The sequence below is a fragment of the Giraffa tippelskirchi genome, chromosome 8, assembly GCF_054371585.1.
Source record: "Giraffa tippelskirchi isolate mGirTip1 chromosome 8, T2T-mGirTip1v1.2.pri, whole genome shotgun sequence".
Classification (NCBI taxonomy): Eukaryota; Metazoa; Chordata; class Mammalia; order Artiodactyla; family Giraffidae; genus Giraffa; species Giraffa tippelskirchi.
The window spans coordinates 10,528,300-10,551,102 of record NC_137282.1 but is presented as its reverse complement, the minus strand read 5'-3'; the positions used below and the strand labels follow the sequence as shown (position 1 = coordinate 10,551,102).

At 38.0% G+C, this 22,803-nt stretch overlaps 1 protein-coding gene across 8 annotated transcripts in view; it reads right to left on the bottom strand.

Annotated features, from left to right (window-relative positions):
• The window catches only part of ADAM2 (ADAM metallopeptidase domain 2), a 92,888-nt gene that overhangs the window by 36,728 nt on the left and 33,357 nt on the right, over positions 1-22,803 (bottom strand). For all 8 annotated transcript variants that reach the window (XM_081523999.1, XM_081523997.1, XM_081523998.1 and 5 more), the window contains 3 exons: positions 21,753-21,834; positions 7,021-7,157; positions 3,405-3,585 (listed from right to left, as the gene is read on the bottom strand). In XM_081523999.1, the coding sequence (XP_081380125.1) occupies positions 3,405-3,585; positions 7,021-7,157; positions 21,753-21,834 (400 nt within the window). The remainder of the gene's footprint in view (positions 1-3,404; positions 3,586-7,020; positions 7,158-21,752; positions 21,835-22,803) is intronic.

Below are 22,803 nucleotides of genomic sequence, written 5' to 3'. Positions count from 1 at the left end.
GAATACTGGAGTGGGTTGCCATTTCCTTCTTCAGGGGATCTTCCTGATCCAGGGATCCAACCTGAATCTCTTGCATTGGCAGGTAATTATTTACCACTGTGCCACCTGGGAAGCCCCAGGAAAACTGGACAGTTCAGTTCAGTCGCTCAGTCATGTCCGACTCTTTGCGACCCCATGAATTGCAGCCCGCCAGGCCTCTCTGTCCATCACCAACTCCCGGAGTCTACCCAAACCCATGTCCATCGAGTTGGTGATGCCATCCAACCATCTCATCCTCTGTCGTCCCCTTCTCCTCCTGCCCCCAATCCTACCCAGCATTAGGGTCTTTTCCAATGAGTCAACTCTTTGCATGAGGTGGCCAAAGTATTGGAGTTTCAGCTTCAACATCAGTCCTTCCAGTGAACACCCAGGATTGATCTCCTTTAGGATGGATTGATTGGATCTCCTTGCAGTCCAAGGGACTCTCAAGAGTCTTCTCCAACACCACAGTTCAAAAGCATCAATTCTGCGGTGCTCAGCTTTCTTCACCATCCAACTCTCACATCCATACATGACCACTGGAAAAACCATAGCCTTGACCGGACGGACTTTTTTTGGCAAAGTAATGTCTCTGCTTTTAAACATGTTGTCTAGGTTGGCCATAACCTTCCTTCCAAGGAGTAAGAGTCTTTTAATTTCATGGCTGCAATCACCATCAGTAGTGATTTTGGAGCCCAAAAAAATAAAGTCTGACACTGTTCCCACTGTTTCCCCATCCATTTCCCATGAAGTGATGGGACCAGATGCCATGATCTTAGTTTTCCGAATGTTGAGCTTTAAGCCAACTTTTTCACTTTCCTCTTTCACTTTCATCAAGAGGCTCTTTAGCTCTTCTTCACTTTCTGCCATAAGGGTGGTGTCATCCGCATATCTGAGGTTATTGATATTTCTCCCGGCAATCTTGATTCCAGCTTGTGTTTCTTCTAGCCCAGCGTTTCTCATGATGTACTCTGTATATAAGTTAAATAAGCAGGGTGACAATATACAGCCTTGACGTATTCTTTTCCTATTTGGAACCAGTCTGTTGTTCCATGTCCAGTTCTGGACAGATGCATGTAAATCAATGAAGTTAGTTAGACCACTCCTCCATACCATACACAAAAAGAAACTTAAAATGGCTTAAATAAAAGACAACAGCATAAAACTCCTAGAAGAGAACATAGGCAAAAAATTCTCTGGCATAAATCATAGCAATGTTAGGTCAGTCTCCCAAGGCAATAGCAGCTACTGCTGCTAAGTTGCTTCAGTCGTGTCCAACTCTGTGCGACTCCATAGATAGCAGCCCCCCAGACTCCTCCGTCCCTGGGATTCTCCAGGCAAGAACACTGGAGTGTGTTGCCATTTCCTTCTCCAATGCATAAAAGTGAAAAGTGAAAGTGAAGCCGCTCAGTTGTGTCTGACTCTTAGCAACCCCATGGACTGCAACCTACCAGGTTCCTCCATCCATGGGATTTTCCAGGCAAGAGTACTGGAGTGGGTTGCCATTGCCTTCTCCCAAGGCTATAGAGATAAAAGCAAAAATAACTAAATGGGAGGTAACCAAACTTGCAAGCTTTTGCACCACAGAGGAAAAACTAAGTCAAGAAACAACCAGCAGACTGCGAGAAAATATTTACAAATGATGCAACTGACAAGGGCTTAATTTCCCAAACATACAAACTGCTTATACAACTCAACAACAAAAAACCAATAAACCCAATTGAAAAATGGGCAGAAGACATAAATAGACATTTCCCCAAAGAAGACATACAGATGCCCAATAGACACATGAAAAGATGCTCGACATCATTACTTATTAGAGAAAGGCAAATCAAAACTATAGTGTGATACTACCTCACACGTTCAGAAAGGTCATCATTAAAAAAACTCTATAAATAACATGCTGGAGAGGGTTTGGACAAAAAGGAACCCTTCCACATTGTTTATGGGATTGTAACTTAGTGCAGCCACTACAGAAAACACCATAGAGATTCCTGAAAAACTGAAAATAGAGTTGCTACATGATCCAGCATTCCCACTCCTGAGCACATATCTGGAAAAACTATCATTTAAAAGGGTACATGAATTCCTATATTCACAGAGGTGTTATTCACAGTAGCCAAGACGTGGAAATGACCTAAATGTCCATCAACAGATGCATGGATAAAGACAATGTGGTACATATATACAATGAAATACTACTCAGTCATAAAAAATGAAATAATGCCATTTACAACAACATGTTTGGACCTAGAGATTATCATACCAAATGAAGTAAGTCAGAAAGAGAAAGACAAATGCCATGTGACATCACTTATATGTGGAATCTAAAATATGACACAAAAGAATTGATCTATGAAACTGAAAGAGACACACAGAACAGAGGACAGGGTTGTGGTTGCCAAGTGATCTGGGTGGAGGAGGAATGGATTGGGAGTTTGGGTTAGCAGATGCAAACTATGACATTATAGAATGGATAAATAACGAGGTCCATGGGTCTCCCGCATTGCAGGCAGACTCTATTATCTGAGCCACCAGGAAAGACCCATTGTATAGCATAGGAAACTAGATTGAGTATCCTAAAATAAACTATAATGGAAAAGAATATAATAAAGAATGCATTTATATACACATTTATATACACACATATATAAAATGAATAACTTTGCTGTACAACAGTAGTTAACACAACATTGTAGATCAGATATACTTCAACAGTTGTTTTCATAAAGAGTTCTATGTTTAGAAACTGTAATTTGCAGCTCCACAAGCCAATCACGTTGTTGTTTTAGTCGCTAAGTCATGTCTGACTCTGCGATCCCAGGCCTCCGGGCTCCTCTGTTCATGGGATTTCCCAGGCAAGAATACTCGCATGGATTGCCATTTCCTTCTCCACGGTATCTTCCCAATCCACTGATCTCACTCGAGACTTCTGCCATGTCTCTCCTGCATTGCAAATGGATTCTTTACCACTGAACCACCAGGGAAGTCCAAAGAATATATATATATATACACACACATAACTTTGCTGTACAACAGAAGTTAACACAACATTGTAAATCAGCTATACTGCAATAAAAATAAAACTTTTTACAAAAAAGAAATACTAAGGAAGTGTATACACAAGAGGGGAAGCATAAACCTTGGTCAATTCAGCTAAAGGATTAAGACCCTGAAAGTCATCAGTATGATCAATCTACAAACTACTGAATTCACATATAAAAATATATAAATGCAGTCATTAATTTAATATAATCTCAATATGCATTCTTAAGGCCTTTGTTAAAAAGCAAGTTTGATAAGTTAGGTGAAATAACAATATTACACTATAAAATTAATACTTTTTGATGTAATTCTGGTATATAGTTTTCCAAATATATACCAACCTCCCGACTGCCACAATCACATTGTTCTTGACCTTCAACTTTTCCATTACCACAAACTGGAACTTTGTATGTTGCATCTAAACGTGGCTGGTTTTGAAGACACTGGGACTTTGGCTTTGAAATAAAATGTACAAAATCTTCCACACTGCAGTTACTAAAGAACTTCACACCACTGGAATGACTAAAAACACATTGACATCAAATTTTTATGTAACCATTGCTTCCTGCAAATTGCCTAGCTTCAGAATACAAATCTATAATTTAACGATAAATAGAAATATCAATAACCTCAGATATGCAGATGACACCACCCTTATGGCAGAAAGTGAAGAAGAACTAAAGAGCCTCTTGATGAAAGTGAAAGAGGAGAGTGAAAAAGTTGGCTGAAAGCTCAACATTCATAAAACTAAGATCATGGCATCCGGTCCCTCCCATCACTTCATGGCAAATAGATGGAGAGACAGTGGAAACAGTGGCTGACTTTATTTTTCTGGGCTCCAAAATCACTGCAGATGGTGATTGCAGCCATGAAACTAAAAGATGCTTACTCCTTGGACGGAAAGCTATGACCAACCTAGACAGCATATTGAAATGCAGAGACATTACTTTGCCAACAAAGGTCCGTCCAGTCAAGGCTATGGTTTTTCCAGTGGTCATGTATGCCTGTGAGAGTTGGACTATAAAGAAAGCTGAGCACCGAAGAACTGATGCTTTTGAACTGCAGTGTTGGAGAAGACTCTTGAGAGTTCCTTGGATTGCAAGGAGATCCAACCAGTCCATCCTAAAGGAAATCAGTCCTAAATATTCATTGGAAAGACTGATGCTGAAGCTGAAGCTCCAATACTTTGGCCACCTGATGTGAAGAGCTGACTCACTGGAAAAGAACAATTTCACAATTTCATAAAGACAACTTCTTTATCTAAAGAAACAAAGTTCCTAGTTAAAATATTAAAATTTCAAAGAAAGTCAAAATTCTCAGGCATATCAGGTAGCACATCTGAGTTGCTGGAGACATAGACTGTATAAACCATGGACTATTGATTGCGAGCCCCCAGAAAAATGACAGCCGTTAAAAAAAAATCAGTGTGCGACATGTATTTTCTGTGGATTATAGAAACAAAATAACATGTTAAACTCCTTAAGTTTTGCTATTTAATAAGCCCCATTTTAAGGTTAGGACTGAGTACAACTGCCTCAGAAAGGCATGTGTTCTACCAGGATAGGACTCAGTTCTATGTAAATCACTGAATGTGAGTTTGCCAAAAGTCATTAAAGATGAATAATTCTAGGAGATGTTTCCCATCAATTTAAAGACTAGCAACAAATCTTTTTCAAATATGCTGTTTATTCAGATTTTCCTTTAAATAGTGATAGATTTTTCACATCAATTTTTTGCCAGTCAATAATGATCAAAATGGTCATGTACGGATGTGAGAGTTGTACTGTAAAGAAAGCTGAGCGTTGAAGAATAGATGCTTTTGAACTATGTGCGGTGTTGGAGAAGACTTTTGAGAGTCCCTTGGACTGCAAGGAGATCAAACCAGTCAGTCCTAAAGGAGATCAGTCCTGAATATTCATTGGAAGGACTGATGCGAAGCTGAAGCTCCAATACTTTGGCCACCTGATGCGAGGAGCTGACTCATTTGAAAAGACCCTGATGCTGGGAAAGATTGAAGGCAAAAGGAGAAGGGGACGACAGAGGATGAGATGTTTGGATGGGATCACCAATGCTATGGACATGAGTTTGAGTAAGCTCCGGGAGTTGGTGATGGACAAGGAAGCCTGACAAGCTGCAGTTCATGGGGTGGCAAAGAGTCAGACATGACCGAGTGACTGAACCAAATGATCAAAATGTCTGTGTCCTCCAAAATTTCAGAATCATGCTACTCAAATGATGCAATACATTTAAAGATAAGATTAACAAGCATTTTTTTGCAAGATTGTAATTTGTCAAGTTAAGCTTTTCAAAAAAGCTTTCCACAGATGTATGTTTTCTATATGTGTATTAATAATTCCACCAATTTCATACAGGTAATTATTTTATATTTTTAAGTACAATTTCTATTTTTTCATATCTACCCAAGAATCAAAGTTTTATTATATCAAAAAATTAATGAAAAAATTCAATACTCATTACTATTGCAAATTAAAGTTTGTTGATTAAGTTGTTTTGGGAGAGAAATTGGAAGGTGAAAAAAGGCAAAATGTTTGAGATAATATAGAAGAAATTAAATGTATTGTTAAATAAAATGATGTACTGTTGGGTTTACAGTCCAAGAAAAAAAAGATAAAAGTCTGGCTTCAGTCACTGATTGGATGATGGTTTCCCTAAATCTCCTAACTGGTCCTAATTCTATAAAATCTCATAGCATATTCTAAGAATATTGAGGATAATAGCAAAGAATTCACTAGGCCTTTGAGGCACAATAAGTACTGCAAAAGGCCTTCTCTAGTAACAAAGAAAAAGCCAAACCTGTGTCTTCTGCATTGCAGGTGGATTCTTTACCACTGAGCTTCTGGGGAAGCTCCTGCTTATATTACCCATCAGTTTTTTGTAGGTTGTCCATTTTTTTTCCATTTAAGCCCCTAGCATTTTAATCATAGTTAAACTCTCAGTCTAATAATTGCAAAATCTTTGCTATATCTGAACCAAGTTTTCATGCCTGCTTTTTCTCATGCCTCCTCAAGCTCTGCTTTTCCTTGTCCTTAGTTTGACTTGTAACTTTGTGTTGAAAGCTGGACTTGTGGCAGATGTCAGAGGCTTCAGATTTTTCAGGTGTCTTCTGTTGTCTCCCTATTGCCTATGGGTTTTCCTAGAAACTCTATCTGAAATAGAGTCTGTGTCTGGCAGCTCTCATGGTATAATGCGTAGCTTTTCTACCAAAGGCCTGTGCATGTGGTGGTGAGGCGCTGAAAATCATCTTTGAAATCAGTAGATGCCAAGATTCCAGGCTGAGCCAGGTAGAATGAAGAAGATTCATGTGATACTAAGTCATTCTTGTATAATGATCACAAGTCTGTATTTGGCTTATCAAGTCATGCATTAAGTTATAAAATCATGCAAGTAACAAAGTGATAAGTGTAAAGTGTGACCTACCTCTACGTTTATCATTTTGTTACTTGCATGATTTTATAGCTTAATTCATAATTTGATAAGCCAAAAACAGTAAGTAGGTCACATAGGGGCTTCCCTGGTGGCTCAAACGGTAAAGAATCCACCTGCAATGCGGGAGACCTGGGTTCAGTCCCAGGGTTGGGAAGATCCCGTGGAGGAGGGCATAGAAACCCACTCCAGTATTCCTGCCTAGAGAATCCCCATGGACAGAGGAGCCTGGTGGGCTGCAGTCCAAGTGGGCACAAAGAGATGGACATGACTGAGCAACTAAGTACACAGGTCACATATGAGAAAGCAAGTGTGACAATAGACTACATGAAATACTGAGAGATGCATGCAGCAGGGGCATTGGATTATATATTTTAATCTGGGATCAGTGACCGCAATTTATATTTGACTGTTACTAATTATTCTGATAGCACAGATTTCATAAACAAAATACACAAAGCTTGTTTTCACATAAACTATGTATGTAAAACATGTAAAAGTGAAGCATCTTACACAGCTGCTGGGTTCATTATGCAGATGTCTCCTGGGCAATGGCATTTGTTAATGTCATCATAAGGTATTCCCATACTAAGGCTCAGTAATTGAGCTATAATAATGGCAAGTGATTCCAGGCTTATGGTGCTGGGGTGCTGGGAAAAAAAAACAACAAACACACTTATACATTCACATATATGGAGTATAATATAATTATTAGAAATAGTCACATGATGAAATGCAATTGAGACATCAGATATGTCAATCACAGAAGGTACCATTATCAATATAAGGGAAAATACAAAAATAAAATGGGAAATTTAACCAAATTGCAAATGTATAGTTCATTTGTTGGCATCAGGCCAGGAAAATATTTGTAACAATAACTTGTTAATCATATATAATAGAGCAATGTTTTACTTTTAAAAGAAAGTCAAAAAAGACACCCACTTATATACACACAGTGCCAGTTATAAATGGTTTGTGTTCATTTATAATTTAATTATTAGGAGATAATACTTTATATGATATTTCACACATTTTCAAAAATCATAAATTAACACTTATGTTAATTTAGATTATGGTAATAATGACTCTTGCTTTTTTTTCCTTGTTTTTTCTTGCTTTTTTCCTTGTTTTTTAAAAAAAAATAGCAAGAAAAAGCAAAAAAAAAAAAAAGAAAAAAAGCAAGAGTCATTACCATAATCTAAATTAGCAAGAGAGTTCGAGAAAAACATCTACTTTTGCTTTATTGACTACAACAAAGCATTTGACTGTGTGGATCACAACAAACTGTGGAAAATTCTTAAACAGGTGGTAACACCAGACCACCTGACCTGCCTCTTGAGAAATCTGTATGCAGGTCAAAAAGCAACACTAGAACTGGACATGGAACAACAAACTGGTTCCAAATCGGGAAAGGGGTACGTTGAGGCTGTATATTGTCACCCTGCTTATTTAACTCATATGCAGAGTACATCATGTGAAATATCAGGTTGGATGAAGCACAAGCTGGAATCAAGATTGCCGGGAGAAATAACCTTAGATACGCAGATGACACCACCCTTATGGCAGAAAGCAAAGAAGAAGAGCCTCTTGATGAAAGTGAAAGAGGAGAGTGAAAAAGTTGGCTTAAAACTCAACATTCAGAAAACTAAATGCACGGCATCTGGTCCCATCACTTCATGGCAAATAGATGGGGACCCAGTGGAAACAGTGTGAGACTTTATTTTCTTGGGCTCCAAAATCACTGTAGATGTGACTGCAGCCATGAAATTAAAAGACGCTTGCTCCTTGGAAGAAAAGTTATGACCAACCTAGACAGCATATTAAAAAGAAGAGACATTACTTTGTCAACAAAAGTCCATCTAGTCATAGCTATAGTTTTCCCAGTAGTCATGTATGGTTGTGAGTGTTGGACCATAAAGAAATTTGAGAGCTGAAGAATTGATGGTTTTGAACTGTCGTGTTGGAGAAAACTCTTTTAGAGTCCCTTTGACAGCAAAGGGATCTAACCAGTTAATCCTACAATAAATCAGACCTAAATATTCATCGGGAGGACTGTTATTGAAGATGAAGCTCCAATAATTTGGCCATCTGATGCGAAGAACTGACTCATTGGAAAAGATCCTCATGCTGGGAAAGGTTCAAGGCAGGAGGAGAAGAGGGCAACAGAGGATGAGATAGTTGGATGGCATCACCGACTTGATGGACATGAGTTTGAGCAAGCTCTGGGAGTTGGTGATGGACAGGGAAGCCTGGCGTGCTGCAGTCCATCGGGTCTCAAAGAGTCGGACATGACTGGGCGACTGAACTGAACTGAATAATGACTGAAAATAAGAATATGGACCTTCCACAGTTTTTTAAACTTTATTTTAAAAATAAAATAAGGGAGGGAGGGAGAGAGGGCCAGGGAAGGAGGAGGAGGAGAAGGGGAGGAGGAATGATTGAGGCTGTGGGGAAGAAAATGAAGGATTCTGCTAAATTTGAAGCATATAAATAATAGCATATTATAAATAATACAATAATAGGATACTTTTATTAGCATAGTTTTCAGACTTTCTAGGTTTCAGGATAATGTAGAAAATGCCTGTAATCTCTCAATCAGTATATCTCTACAGTTGTTTCTCTTTTCTCTTGTTCCCCATTACCATTTATAGCTCAGTAAGAGGGAAATAACAACATCCAAACCATCTAACTTTAGCTATTTGTGTGTGTGTTAGTCATTCAGTCATGTCTGACTCTTTGTGACCCCATGGACTGTAGCCCATGAGACTCCTCTGACCAGGGGATTCTCCAGGCAAGAATACTGGGGTGGGTTGCCATTCCCTTCTCCAAGTTATTTGTATAAAAATCCCAATATGCAATTATTCTTTTATTCTTTATATTCTGATTAGTGCATATGTTCTGGTCTCTCCATTCCTTGTATGACAGAATCAAAGACATGGTTTTGCATTTGAGATGACATTTTTTTGTATTTCCTTTCTGACAATTTTACTTCTATTAGTCAGCTTGTGCTGCTCTCAGAAACATTCAGTTGAGGTCAGTTCAGTTCAGTTGCTCAGTCATGTCTGACTCTTTGTGACCTCATGAACCACAGCACACCAGGCCTCCCTGTTCATCATCAACTCCCCGAGTCCACCCAAACCCATGGCCATTGAGTCGATGATGCCATCCAGCCATCTCATCCTCTGTCGTCTCCTTCTCCTCCTGTCCTCAATCTTTCCCAGCATCAGGGTCTTTTCCAATGAGTCAACTATTCACATGAGGTGGCCAAAGTATTGGAGTTTCAGCTTCAACATCAGTCCTTCCAATGAACACCCAGGACTGATCTCTTTTAGGATGGACTGGTTGGATCTCCTTGTAGTCCAAGAGACTCTCAAAAGTCTTCTGCAACACCACAGTTCAAAGCATCAGTTCTTCGGTGCTCAGCTTTCTTTATAGTCCAGCTCTCACATCCATACATGACCACTGGAAAAACCATAGACTTGACTAGACAGACCTTTGTTGGCAAAGTAATGTATCTGCTTTTTAATATGCTGTCTAGGTTGGTCATAACCTTCCTTCCAAGGAGTAAGCGTCTTTTAATTTCATGGCTGCAATCACCATCTGCAGTGATTTTGGAGCCCAGAAAAATAAAGTCAGCCACTGTTTCCACTGTTTGCCCATCTAGCTGCCATGAAGTGATGGGACCGGATGCCATGATCTTAGTTTTCTGGATGTTGAGCTTTAAGCCAATTTTTTCATTCTCCTCTTTCACTTTCATCAAGTGGCTCTTTAGTTCTTCTTCACTTTCTGCCATAAGGGTGGTGTCATCTGCATACCTGAGGTTATTGATATTTCTCCCGGCAATCTTGATTCCAGCTTGTGCTTCCTCCAGCCCAGCGTTTCTCACTGATGTGCTCTGTATATAAGTTAAATAAGCAGGGTGACAATATATAGCCTTGACGTACTCCTTTTCCTATTTGGAACCAGTCTGTTGTTTCATGTCCAGTTCTAACTATTGCTTCCTGACCTGCATACAGATTTCTCAAGAGGCAGGTCAGGTGGTCTGGTATTCCCATCTCTTTCAGAATTTTCCACAGTTTGTTGTGATCCACACAGTCAAAGGCTTTGGCATAGTCAATAAAGCAGAAATAGATAATTTTCTGGAACTCTCTTGCTTTTTTGATGATCCAGTGGATGTTGGCAATTTGATTTCTGGTTCCTCTGCCTTTTCTAAAACCAGTTTGAACATCTGGAAGTTCACAGTTCACGTATTGCTGAAGCCTAGCTTGGAGAATTTTAAGCATTACTTGACTAGCATGTGAGTTGATTGCAATTGTGCAGTAGTGTGAGCATTCTTTGGCACTGCCTTTCTTTGGGACTGGAATGAAAACTGACCTTTTCCAGGCACTGACAGAGGGGATCAGGGGGCAGACAGGCTAAAACTACAGTCACGGACAACTAGCCAATCTGATCACATGGATCACAGCCTTGTCTAACTCAGTGAAACTAAGCCATGTGGTATGGGGCCACCCAAGACAGACAAGTCATGGTGGAGAGGTCTGACAGAATGTGGCCCACTGGAGAAGGGAATGGCAAACCACTTCAGTATTCTTGCCTTGAGAACCCCATGAACAGTATGAAGAGGCAAAATGATAGGACACTGAAAGATGAACTCCCTACTGCCCACTATGCTACTGGAGATCTGTGGAGAAATAACTCCAATAAGAATGAAGGGATGGAGCCAACGCAAAAACAACACCCAGATGTGAATGGGACTGGTGATAGAAGCAAGATTTGATGCTATAAAGAGCAATATTGCATAGGAACCTGGAATGTTAGGTCCATGAATCAAGGCAGATTGGAAGTGGTCAAACAGGAGATGACAAGAGTGAACATCGACGTTCTAGGAATCAGCGAACTAAGATGGACTGGAATGGGTGAGTTTAACTCAGATACCATTATATCTACTACAGCAGGCAGGAACATTACAGACTGAGTATCTTCCTAAAGTTGCTCAAGGTGCCACTGGGTTTAATTTCTTGTAAGGTCTCTCTCCTGGCTTCTGGAGGGCTGTCTCCTTCTCTTCCTACAAAGACACCAATCCTATTGGATTAGGGGCCCAGGCTTATGACCTCCTTTAACCTTAGTTACCCCTTAAAGGCCCCTTCTCCAAATACAGCCACATTGTAGGCTTCAGTATATGAATTTTAGGCGGACACAGGCTATAACAGAGTAGTATGAGAACCCTGAAACCTATACAGACTGGAGTATGAGAATTTTCTAAAGGATACTGTTATGATTAATTCTGCTGTAAAATAAACAGAAATAAAGTCATGGAAAAAGTAAAATTATATTTTGCATTGAATTTTTAAAAATATTTTTTAGAAAAGATTTACAAGTAAGCTGACTTGTTTCTTTTACTGAATAATACCTGCTTAGGGTAATAGTTTTCAGATAAGAACAGCATCTGGGTAATATTCCATTGTGTGTTTTACCACGCCTTTCCTATCAATTTATCTGCCAGTGGACATCTAGTTTGCTTCCACATCCTAGCTATTGTCAATAGTGCTGCAATGAATATTGGGGTACATGTGCCTTTTTCAATTCTGGTTTCCTCAGGGTATATGCCCAGTAGTGGGACTGGGGTGGATGAACTTGGATTCGCTTATACAGAGTGAAGTAAGTCAGAAAGAGAAAGACAAATACCATATATTAATGCATATATATGGAATCTAGAAAGATGGTACTGACGATCCTATGTAAAGAGCAGCAAAGGAGACACAGACATAAAGATCGGACTTTTGGACTCAGTGGGAGAAGGAGAGGGTGGGATGATTTGAGAGAATAGCTTTGAAATATATACATTACCATATTTAAAATAGATAACCAGTGTGAGTTTGATTGGAGGAGAAGGGGACGACAGAGGATGAGATGGTTGGATGGCATCACCGACTTGATGGATGTGAGTTTGAGCAAGCTCTGGGAGTTGGTGATGGACAGGGAAGCCTGGAGTACTGCAGTCCATGGGGTTGCAAAGAGTCGGACACGACTGAGTGACTGAACTGAACTGAACTGTGAGTTTGATGTATGAAGCATTACACCCAAAGCTGGTGCTCTGTGACAACCTGGAGGGATAGGGTGGGGAGGGAGGTAGATGGGGGTTCAGGAGAGAGGGGACAAAAGTATACCTATGGCTAATGTTTATTGGTGATGGCAGAACTAGAACAATATTGTAAAGTAACTATCCTCCAGCTAAAATATTAAAAAAAGAACAGCATCTCACATCTGTTATAGCTTTGTTGTGGCTTCTTTTGCCCAACATACATGTTTTGAGACTCAACAATGGTAAGTATAACAATACTTCTTTTTATTGCTTATAGCATATGAAGCATTATATGAAGCAATAAAAAACACGTTTATCAATTTCATGCATAACCAATATTGTTAAGATGTCAATCTCCCTCAAATAGACCTAAAAATTCAATTCAAAACCAATCAATGTCCAACCAAGCAGTTTTTCTTGAAATTGACAAGCTGATTTTAAAAGAGAAAGTCAGCAAACCTAGAAAAGCTAAATCAGTCTGAAGAGGCAGTAGTAGGGTTCACACTATCATTTTCTACAGTTTGCCATAAAACTACAGCAACTTTTGTTTATATTGAGATCAGGAGGTGTTGGAGAAAGGAAAGACATAAAGCTGTCTATGTATCTATCACCTATTTATCATCTCTATCATGCACATATCTTTTAATGTTTAAGTATATATTTATACTTAAGTATTAGCCATTGTATTAATCAGTCTTCTTTTGAGAAATAAAACCAATAGCATATATATAATAATGAATATTATACATGAAGAGGTTTATAATAAGGAATTGGTTCAGACAAATATGAAGACTGGCAACTCCAAACCTTCAGAGTGAGCTGGAAGCCTGGAGACACAGGAGAGCTGATGGCACAGGTGAAACTTGAAGGCATTCTGCTGATGAATTTCTTCTTGCTTGAACAGGATGGTCTTTTTGTTTTATTCAGGCCTTCAACTGATTGGATGAGGCCAACCCACATTGTGGAGGGCAAGGTGCTTTACTCAGATTTCACTAATTGAAATATTAATCTAGTCAAACCTCTCCAACGTGACATATAAAATTAAGCACCACAAAAATCTCCCAAACTTTAGAGGTTCAGGTTCAAAATGCAACTTTTCTTCCATCTCCATTTTCCCTCTGCCTCCAAGGCCAGCTGCCCTACTTCCCCCTACCTAGTCTTTTCAAAAAAAGTCTTAAGCATAATCATAGATCCTTCCATCATTCATGGTATGTATCCAGTAAGTTAGCAAGCCCTATATGTTCTGCTTTCATGATATATACCCGATAAAAATTACTTCTTGCATAACCAAGAATAAAACACTAGCTAATATCAATCATTTGAAACTGTCTCCTTAGTCTCCTTGTGGTGGATCTCCAGTCCTCTATAATCACTTTTCTATATAACCAGAGAAATATTTCTCCCTGGCTTCAAAACTTACAGTGCCTTTTCATTGCAAAGAGGATAATATTCAAAACTATTTACTAAGATCAATAGGCTCTATATGCTTATAGACTGCTGCTTCCTTTGACAATCAATATTTTCACAACCATCTTCTTTCCTGATATTCATTTCCACCTGAAAGCCTTGAATTTAATGATCATTCTCATGGGTTCTGATTTCCCAGGTCTTGCGATGACTGCTTTTGTCTCATCATTCATTCCTCTTCTTAAAAACCTTCTCTTTGAAGTTTTTGTCTCATGATCCCACCTAAAATAGCCTACTCTGCGTCCTATCAATTTTTATTATATTATCCTGATATATCTTTTTATTGCATGCGTGCTCAGTTGTATCTGACTCTTTGTGACCGTGTGGACTGTCCTCTGTCCATGCAATTTTCCAGGCAAGAATACTGGAGTGGGTTGCCATTTCTTACTCCAGATCTTATTAGGAAACGCAATATAAGAATTAAATAACCGGTTGCCTCCAAATTGTGTTTCTAAAAGCATTTTTAAAAGACCTGATATCCTTTTAGAGTATCTCTGTTCTACCTCTCATCTCTTTCTTTGATTTCCGCTTTTGTCCTGACTATTTCCTGTGTTCCACATGTTTTAGAGCAATGTTGTTTTCATCTTTCCACACATTTCTGGTTGGATAAATAGCTCACTGATTTTCAGCTTTATTTTTTGCCAAATTCACTAGATACTACTTTAACTATTAACTCTTCTGCCTGAACACCCCCACTCCTCAAGTTTTAGCATTAATTATTTTATAGTAATGTCTTTAGACATTTACAACTTCCCATTATGACCCTATCTATAGTTTACCAGCGCTTTTGACTGGAAGTCTATTATAAATATTAAAGTTTAATTTTATATTTCATTTTTCTTAGTGCATGAATGTATTTTCTTGTTGAAAATCGTTTGATTATATATGTCGAGGTCTATATCTAGACTTCCTATTTTGTTATATTGATAAATTTATCTACACTGTAATATCTTAATTACCACAGTTTTATAATAAGTTTATATCTTCAAATTTTCCTCAATTTCCAATCTTGCTTTATCTATTTCCTTTTTTGTATTTATATATATAAGATTTCAATATAAGCTTGTCAATTTTACCCCAAAAAGGTTGCTGAGATTTTCATTAGCGTTGCACTGATATTGCTACAGTATTGAAAAAGAAAATTGAATTCTATGTGAAAGAGGGGACAATTCAACAGAGTAAGAAAAATGTCTATATAAGCATACCAAAAACTGTAGTAAAAAATTCTGCTACTAAAATGGGACATTTAGAAAAAAATTCACATAAGTTCAAGTGGAGTTAATTCCCCTTCAAAAATAAAGATAGGATAAAAAACAAATACATTACTTAAAGTTTAGAAGGTTAGAAATATTAATAGACTTGAGCTTTTTTATTATGTTAAAAATGTCTATGATAACCTAGAACAAACATAATATCTAACAGTACAATATTGAGAGTTTTTCTTTGAGGAAATGATGCAAAAATATCTACTATGAATTCAATTAAACATCGTTAACTTGAATTGCTCTGGGGATCCTAGGCAATTCAACAGGAGAACAAAACTAAAAATAAAAGATATACATATTGGTAATAAAAAAGAGAATAAAATTGTTTTTATTCACATATGGCAAAATTGGACACAAAAATTTATCTCTAAAACTACTAGAAGTAAATATAGATATATTATTTTATACCAGTCAGTCAATAACATTTGTTTTTCAATATAACAGAAACTCATAAATTATACTTAAAGTACAGTATTTACTGATATCATCAAACAATATAGTATTTACTGGGATGCTTAGGAATAAATCAAAATATTTATAAAACTTTTACATGGAACACTACACTGATGTTTATGCCTATTTGCTATTATATCTATAGTGTATTGTATTCTAAACTTCATTTTCTCATGTTTACTTCTTATTTAACTGAGGTATATTTTATTATCTTATATTCACTTTCACTTTGTCTTATTAGTGTATTTCTTATAAGGAACTAATATTTGAACTTAACTTTTAAAATAATCCATCAGAGATTCACTTAATTGGTTTAATTCTGCATTCACATGATTGTCATTCTATTAGGGTATATTTAAACCATTTAATTTGAATATTTTCTGGTCATTTCATTTTACATGATTGTTTTCATGCTTCTTCTTCCTTGACTATATTCATGTTTCTTCTATTAGACCATTATCTGGTATAGTTCTCTTCTTGCTTGTTTTTAAGACTAACTTTCATTTTATACACCCTTACTTCTTTCTAGAACATATCAATATGTTTCCTGTTTTCTTAAGAAGACAAATCCTATAATATGCTTTCATTTTTATCTCCTCTTTACTCTGCCTGCCAATGCAGGAGACACAGGAGACAAGGATTTGATCCCTGGGTTGGGAAGATCCCATTGGGGTAGGAAATGGAAACCCCCTCCAGTATTTTTGCCTGAGAAATATCATGGACAGAGGAGCCTGGTGGGCTACAGTCTTTGGGGTCGCAAAGAGTCAAAACAACTGAGTGACTGAGCACACACAATCCTCTCCACTCTATCATAGAATCTATGAGTTCTAGTTTTGTACTGACATAATTTTTCTTTGCCATGCACCTCAATCCTAGCCCAGTTTCAGGTATTTTCCCTTTAGTTGTTTAATCGCTAGGTCGTGTTGGATCCTTTTGCAACCCCATGGACTGTAGTTCACCACCGCTCCTCTATCCATGGGATTTCCCAGGCAAGAATACTGGAGTGGGTTGCCATTTCTTTCTCTGGGGGACCTTCCCAACCTCACCAGGGACCAAACTCATGTCCTCTGCATTGGAGGTGGGTTCTTTACCACTGAGTCACCAGGGAAGCTCTCAATTTTCCTTTTAAGGTAACAATAACATTTAGCAACATTCACTCTTTATGTACGCTTATGTGTTAGTTACTCTGTCCAACGCTTTGCGACCCCATGGAGTATAACCCACCAGGCTCCTCTGTCCATGGGATTCCCCTGGCAAGAATACTGGAGTGGGTTGCCATTCCCTTCTCCATTGGATCTTTCCCACCCAGGGATCGAACCTGGGTCTCTCACATTGCAGGCAGATTCTTTACCATCTGAACCACTAGGGAAGCAGTTTTCATAATCCTTGTGGTTTTCATAAATAATTTATACAAATATGTTATGAATGTTAGTCTTTTGTGTGCAAATCTTTTGAGGAATCATATGACTGAGAATATTTTTGTTGTCCCTCTTGCCTGGAAAATCCCATCGACAGAGAAGCCTGATAGACTACAGTCCATGGGATTGCAAAGAGTCGGACATGACTGAGCAACTTCACTTCGCTATGTTTGAATTAAAACATTTTTAAAAAATATGAATCTTGCTTTCAAAGTACTTTTAGCTCAATATTTTAAGAATAAAGTCTTTTTGCATCCAGTGTGGCTTTTCACACTATGGAATGTCTTCCTTGTTATACATTGTTATAGTATTTTTTTCTTTTTGGCAACATAACTTTTCTTTGATATTTTAATTTCATTATTGGTATCCATTTTTATCTCTTCTTTTTTGGCTTTCCACGTATCTTTTTCATCAGACAACCCACTTTCGTCCCGTACTGCCAAGGGTCATGGGCCTACTCCAGGGGACTTACCTGGTGCAGCAATCTTGTTGATCTGGTAGTGGCTAGAGAGTGTGTTGTGACTATCATTCTGTGAAACTATCTCCATTTTTTCTTTAGAAGTGTTCTTTTGACTTTAAAAATTTTATCTCCATTACTTCAGTCATCCATGTCTCTTAATTTTGTCTGTAACTTCTCCAATGTCTTCTGAGAGAAGTCGCAATTCTGATTTCCCAATTTGATAATTTATCTTCATATGTACTTTTCATGCAATTTATTATAGCTGTTTTCTTGTTCATATCTAATGTTTCCAACTAGTCCACATCTTTGATACCGTACACTTCATTTTGTTTGAAATTCCTTGTCTACAACTACTCATAGTTCTGCTTCACGTTGTCAGTGTTGTGAAGTGTGCTTTTTCTCTGAGAAAGTTTAATACCTGGGATCTGTATAGTCCACAAACTGAAGTCAACAGGTAAAGTGTCTGGTAGCATGTAACGTAGATAACTCGTGATGCCAAGAGCTAATTTGTGTCCATCCTTGTGAGTGAACTTGTGTTATGATAGATGAGCGGAGGAACCCAACGGCAAAGAGCTGCAGACGTCAAAAATCTTCTGCTAATTATATTTACTTGCTTCTGTTCACCCCAAAACTACCTGGATTGTGGTTTCACCGATAAACTTTTAGGAAGAAGCAGCATCGAAAAGATGTGGTTCTTGGAATTTATTCCAGAACTCTGGGGGTTAGGCAGGGGAGAGGGTGGTGGATGCTTAAGTATCAGAGGACAAGAGCTTTGACTATTTTCTTCAGTATTGCATTTCTGTGAATATCAGCTGCTGCTAATTTTTCCAGCGAAAGGTTAGGCAGCGATTACCCCCCTTTGACTGTGTGGATCACAATAAACCGTGGAAAATTCTGAAAGAGGTGGGTATACCAGACCACCTGACCTGCCTCTTGAGAAACCTGTATACAGGTCAGGAAGCAACAGTTAGAACTGGACATGGAACAACAGACTGGTTCCAAATAGGAAAAGGAGTACGTCAAGGCTGTATATTGTCACCCTGCTTATTTAACTTATATGCAGAGTACATCATGAGAAACGCTGGGCTGGAGGAAGCACAAGCTGGAATCAAGATTGCCGGGAGAAATATCAATAACCTCAGATATGCAGATGACACCACACTTATGGCAGAAAGCAAAGAAGAAGAGCCTCTTGATGAAAGTGAAAGAGGAGAGTGAAAAAGTTGGCTTAAAGCTCAACATTCGGAAAACTAAGATCATGGCATCTGGTCCCATCACTTCATGGGAAATAGATGGGAAAACAGTGGAAACAGTGGCTGATTTTATTTTTCTGGGCTCCAAAATCACTGCAGATGGTGATTGCAGCCATGAAATTAAAAGACACTTGCTCCTTGGGAGAAAAGTTATGACCAACCTAGACAGCATATTAAAAAGCAGAGACATTACCTCTGCCAACAAAGGTCCATCTAGTCAAGGCTATGGTTTTTCCAGTGGTCATGTATGGATGTGAGAGCTGGACTATAAAGAAGGCTCAGCACTGAAGAACTGATGCTTTTGAACTGTGGTGTTGGAGAAGACTCTGAGAGTCCCTTGGACTGCAAGGAGATCCAATCAGTCCATCCTAAAGGAGATCAGTCCTGGGTGTTCATTGGAAGGACTGATGTTGAAGCTGAAACTCCAATACTTTGGCCACCTGATGCAAAGAGCTGACTCATTTGAAAAGACCTGATGCTGGGAAAAATTGAGGGCAGGAGGAGAAGGGGATGACAGAGGATGAGATGGTTGGATGGCATCATTGACTCGATGGCCATGGGTTTGGGTGGACTCGGGGAGTTGGTGATGGACAGGGAGGCCTGGCGTGCTGTGGTTCATGGGGTCGCAAAGAGCCGGACACGACTGAGCAACTGAACTGAACTGAACTGAACTCCCAGTGAAGTGTGGAGAATAAGAAAGAATACTAGAAGAGTTCTCTGATTGCTCCTTTCGGTACAGAGAGCACTGCTCTCCAGTAAACAAGGAGATATCCTTTCACTTGGTAGCTAAGCCGGTTGCATTAGAAAGTTAAGATTTTTCAGAGTTGCATATGACTGGGTAAATCAGGCAAATTCTAGCTTTTGAGACTAGGTAATTATTTGCTGTAAAAGATAAGCCATGTTTTCATGAATTATGAATTTAAAGGATGAAATTTATGTCTCCATTTCATTGATTCTTCTTATATCTTCACTTATTCACTGAAAGAAGTGCATGATGCATTGCCTTTCTAAAACTTCAGATTACTTTGTACAAACACACTAAAAATTTAAAAAGCCAAATTTTGCATGTCAGGAATAATCAAAGCATTATGCAACAGAAGCAAAAACATGCCAATATTAAGCACATCAAGATTTTCTACTAAAAGTGCCAATTAGTGCATTTGATGATGTTATTCTTCACCTATGTCCCAGGAAGCATTTTGAGGCAATTGATAGTTACAAGAGTTTTTTTTGACCCAGTTTATAATTAAATTAGCTACACATGGAGGAAAAGTTCATAATTAAAATTAATTATTTATATAAATTAATTATATAAAATTAATTTAAATTAAAATTTATTATTAAATATTGAGTATATGAAAAAATTATGAGCATCTTATAAAGCTATAAAATAGATCATTACTCTAACTTTCTAAAGAGTGTAATTTGAACTCATAAGAGGAAAATTTTTAAAATTTTACACATATTAAGTTAAATGAGGACTTTTAATAGTTCACACATTTTTGTCAGCAGCAGGAAAAGATCCCTAGAATCATTATGCAATTTTTAATGTCAGTTCATTCCAGTTGCTCAGTCAAGTCTGACTCTTTGCGGCCCTATGGACTGCAGCACGCCAGGACTCCTTGTCCTGAGTTTACTCAAACTCAAGTCCATTGAGTTGGTGATGCCATCCAACTATCTCATCCTCTGTTATCCCCTCCTCCTCCTGCCTTCAATATTTCCCAGGATCAGGGTCTTTTCAAAGAGTCAGCTCTTCACATCAGGTGGCCAAAATATTGGTGTTTCAGCTTCAATATCAGTCCTTCCAACGAATATCCAGGACTGGTTTCCTTTAGGATGGACTGGTTGGATCTCCTTGCAGTTGAAGGGACACTAAAGAGTCTTCTCCAACACTACAGTTTAAAAGCATCAATTCTTCAGCACTCAGCTTTCTTTATAGTCCAACTCTCACATCCATATATGACTACTGGAAACACCAAAGCCTTGACTAGATGGACCTTTGTTGGCAGAGGTAATGTCTCTGCTTTTTAATATGCTGTCTAGGTTGGTCATAACTTTCCTCAAAGGAGTAACTATCTTTTTATTTCATGGCTGCAGTCACCATCTGCAGTGATTTTGGGACCCAAGAAAATCAAGTCTCTCACTCTTTCCACTGTTTCCCCATCATTTGCCATTAAGTGATTGGACTGGATGCCATGATCTTAGTTTTCTGAATGTTGAGCTTTAAGCCAACTTTTTCATTTTCCTCTTTCACTTTCATCAAGAGGCTCTTCTTCTTTGCTTTCTGCCATAAGTGTGGTGTCATCTGCATATCTGAGGTTATTGATATTTCTCCCTGCAATCTTGATTCCAGCTTGTGCTTCCTCCAGTCCAGTGTTTCTCATGAGGTACTCTGCATATAAGTTAAATAAGCAGGGTGACAATATACAGCCTTGACGTATTCTTTTTCCTATTTGGAACCAGTCTGTTGTTCCATGTCCAGTTCTAACTGTTGCTTCCTGACCTGCATACAGATTTCTCAAGAGGCAGGTCAGGTGGTCTGGTATGCCCATCTCTTTCAGAATTTATCACAATTTATTGTGATCCACACAGTCAAAGGCTTTGGCATAGTCAATAATGCAGAAATAGATGTTTTTTCTGGAACTCTCTTGCTTATTCAATGATCCAACAGTTGTTGCCAATTTGATCTCTGGTTCTTCTACCTTTTCTAAAACCAGCTTGAACATCTGGAATTTCACAGTTCACGTATACTTAGCCATAATAAAATATAGAAAGTTCATTGCATATTAATCTAAATAGCATCCCATTTATACATTTAGCTAAGTAAATTAAATCATACCATACCAGAGCAACACCTCCTCCATAGTGTTTATCACACATCCTCCCTTGAAAGGTTGCACCAATATAATTTGATTTTTCTCTGTAACTTAAGTTTAAAAAAGCATAATCATATAACTTTGCAAAATTAAGCACAATTAATATTAAATTTAACTGCAACCCAATCCAGTACTCTTGCCTGAAAAATCCCATGGACGCAGGAACCTGGTAGGCTGCTGTGCGTGGGGTCTCAAAGAGTCAGACACGACTGAGCGACTTCACTTTCACTTTTCACTTTCATTAATTGGGGAAGGAAGTGGCAACCCACTCCAGTGTTCTTGCCTGGAGAATCCCAGGGACAGCGGAGCCTGATGGGCTGCTGTCTGTGGGGTCGCACAGAGTCGGACATGACTGAATCAACTTAGCAGCAGCAGCAGCAGCAGCAGTACTTTGTTGTTTTGAATACTCAGATAACAATTTCAGATATTTCCAGTTAACACTAGGATAAGAAAGTGTAGAAATGGATGATATGTGTCTGCTTATTTTTAAAACAGTAAAATAGATTAAAAATGATAAAAAGTGTATTATATGAATTTTTAGACAATAATGAAGATTCTTTTTTATATAATTTTTTCAAATTTTACTGATTCTTAAAAAGTAAACATAATAAAAATAAATAAAATTCCTTTAAACTAGAAAGCTAAGACAATTCAGCTGACAAATGGGCAGAGTAAGCTTCTGGGTTGAAACTTCCCCTTAATCAGATATAATTAGCCTGGTCTAACCATGCAAAGGTATATGTATTTGTGGAAGGAAAATAATATAAAGGTTAAAATTTCATAATTATATATATGATTTTCACATAATATGATAATATATCATACACATGGGTCTTGAGTAATGATAAGAGAAAAACAAAGAGATTATTAAATAGAAATGGAGGCTTATATTTTTAAAAATGTGGTTGATTGTGAATATAGTACATTAGAGATATTGAAATGTACAACAGGGTTTCCACTTCATTATTTGCTTTTGTTTTATGGAAACAAAGCATAAAAAGAAGTCTAAATCTCTAAAT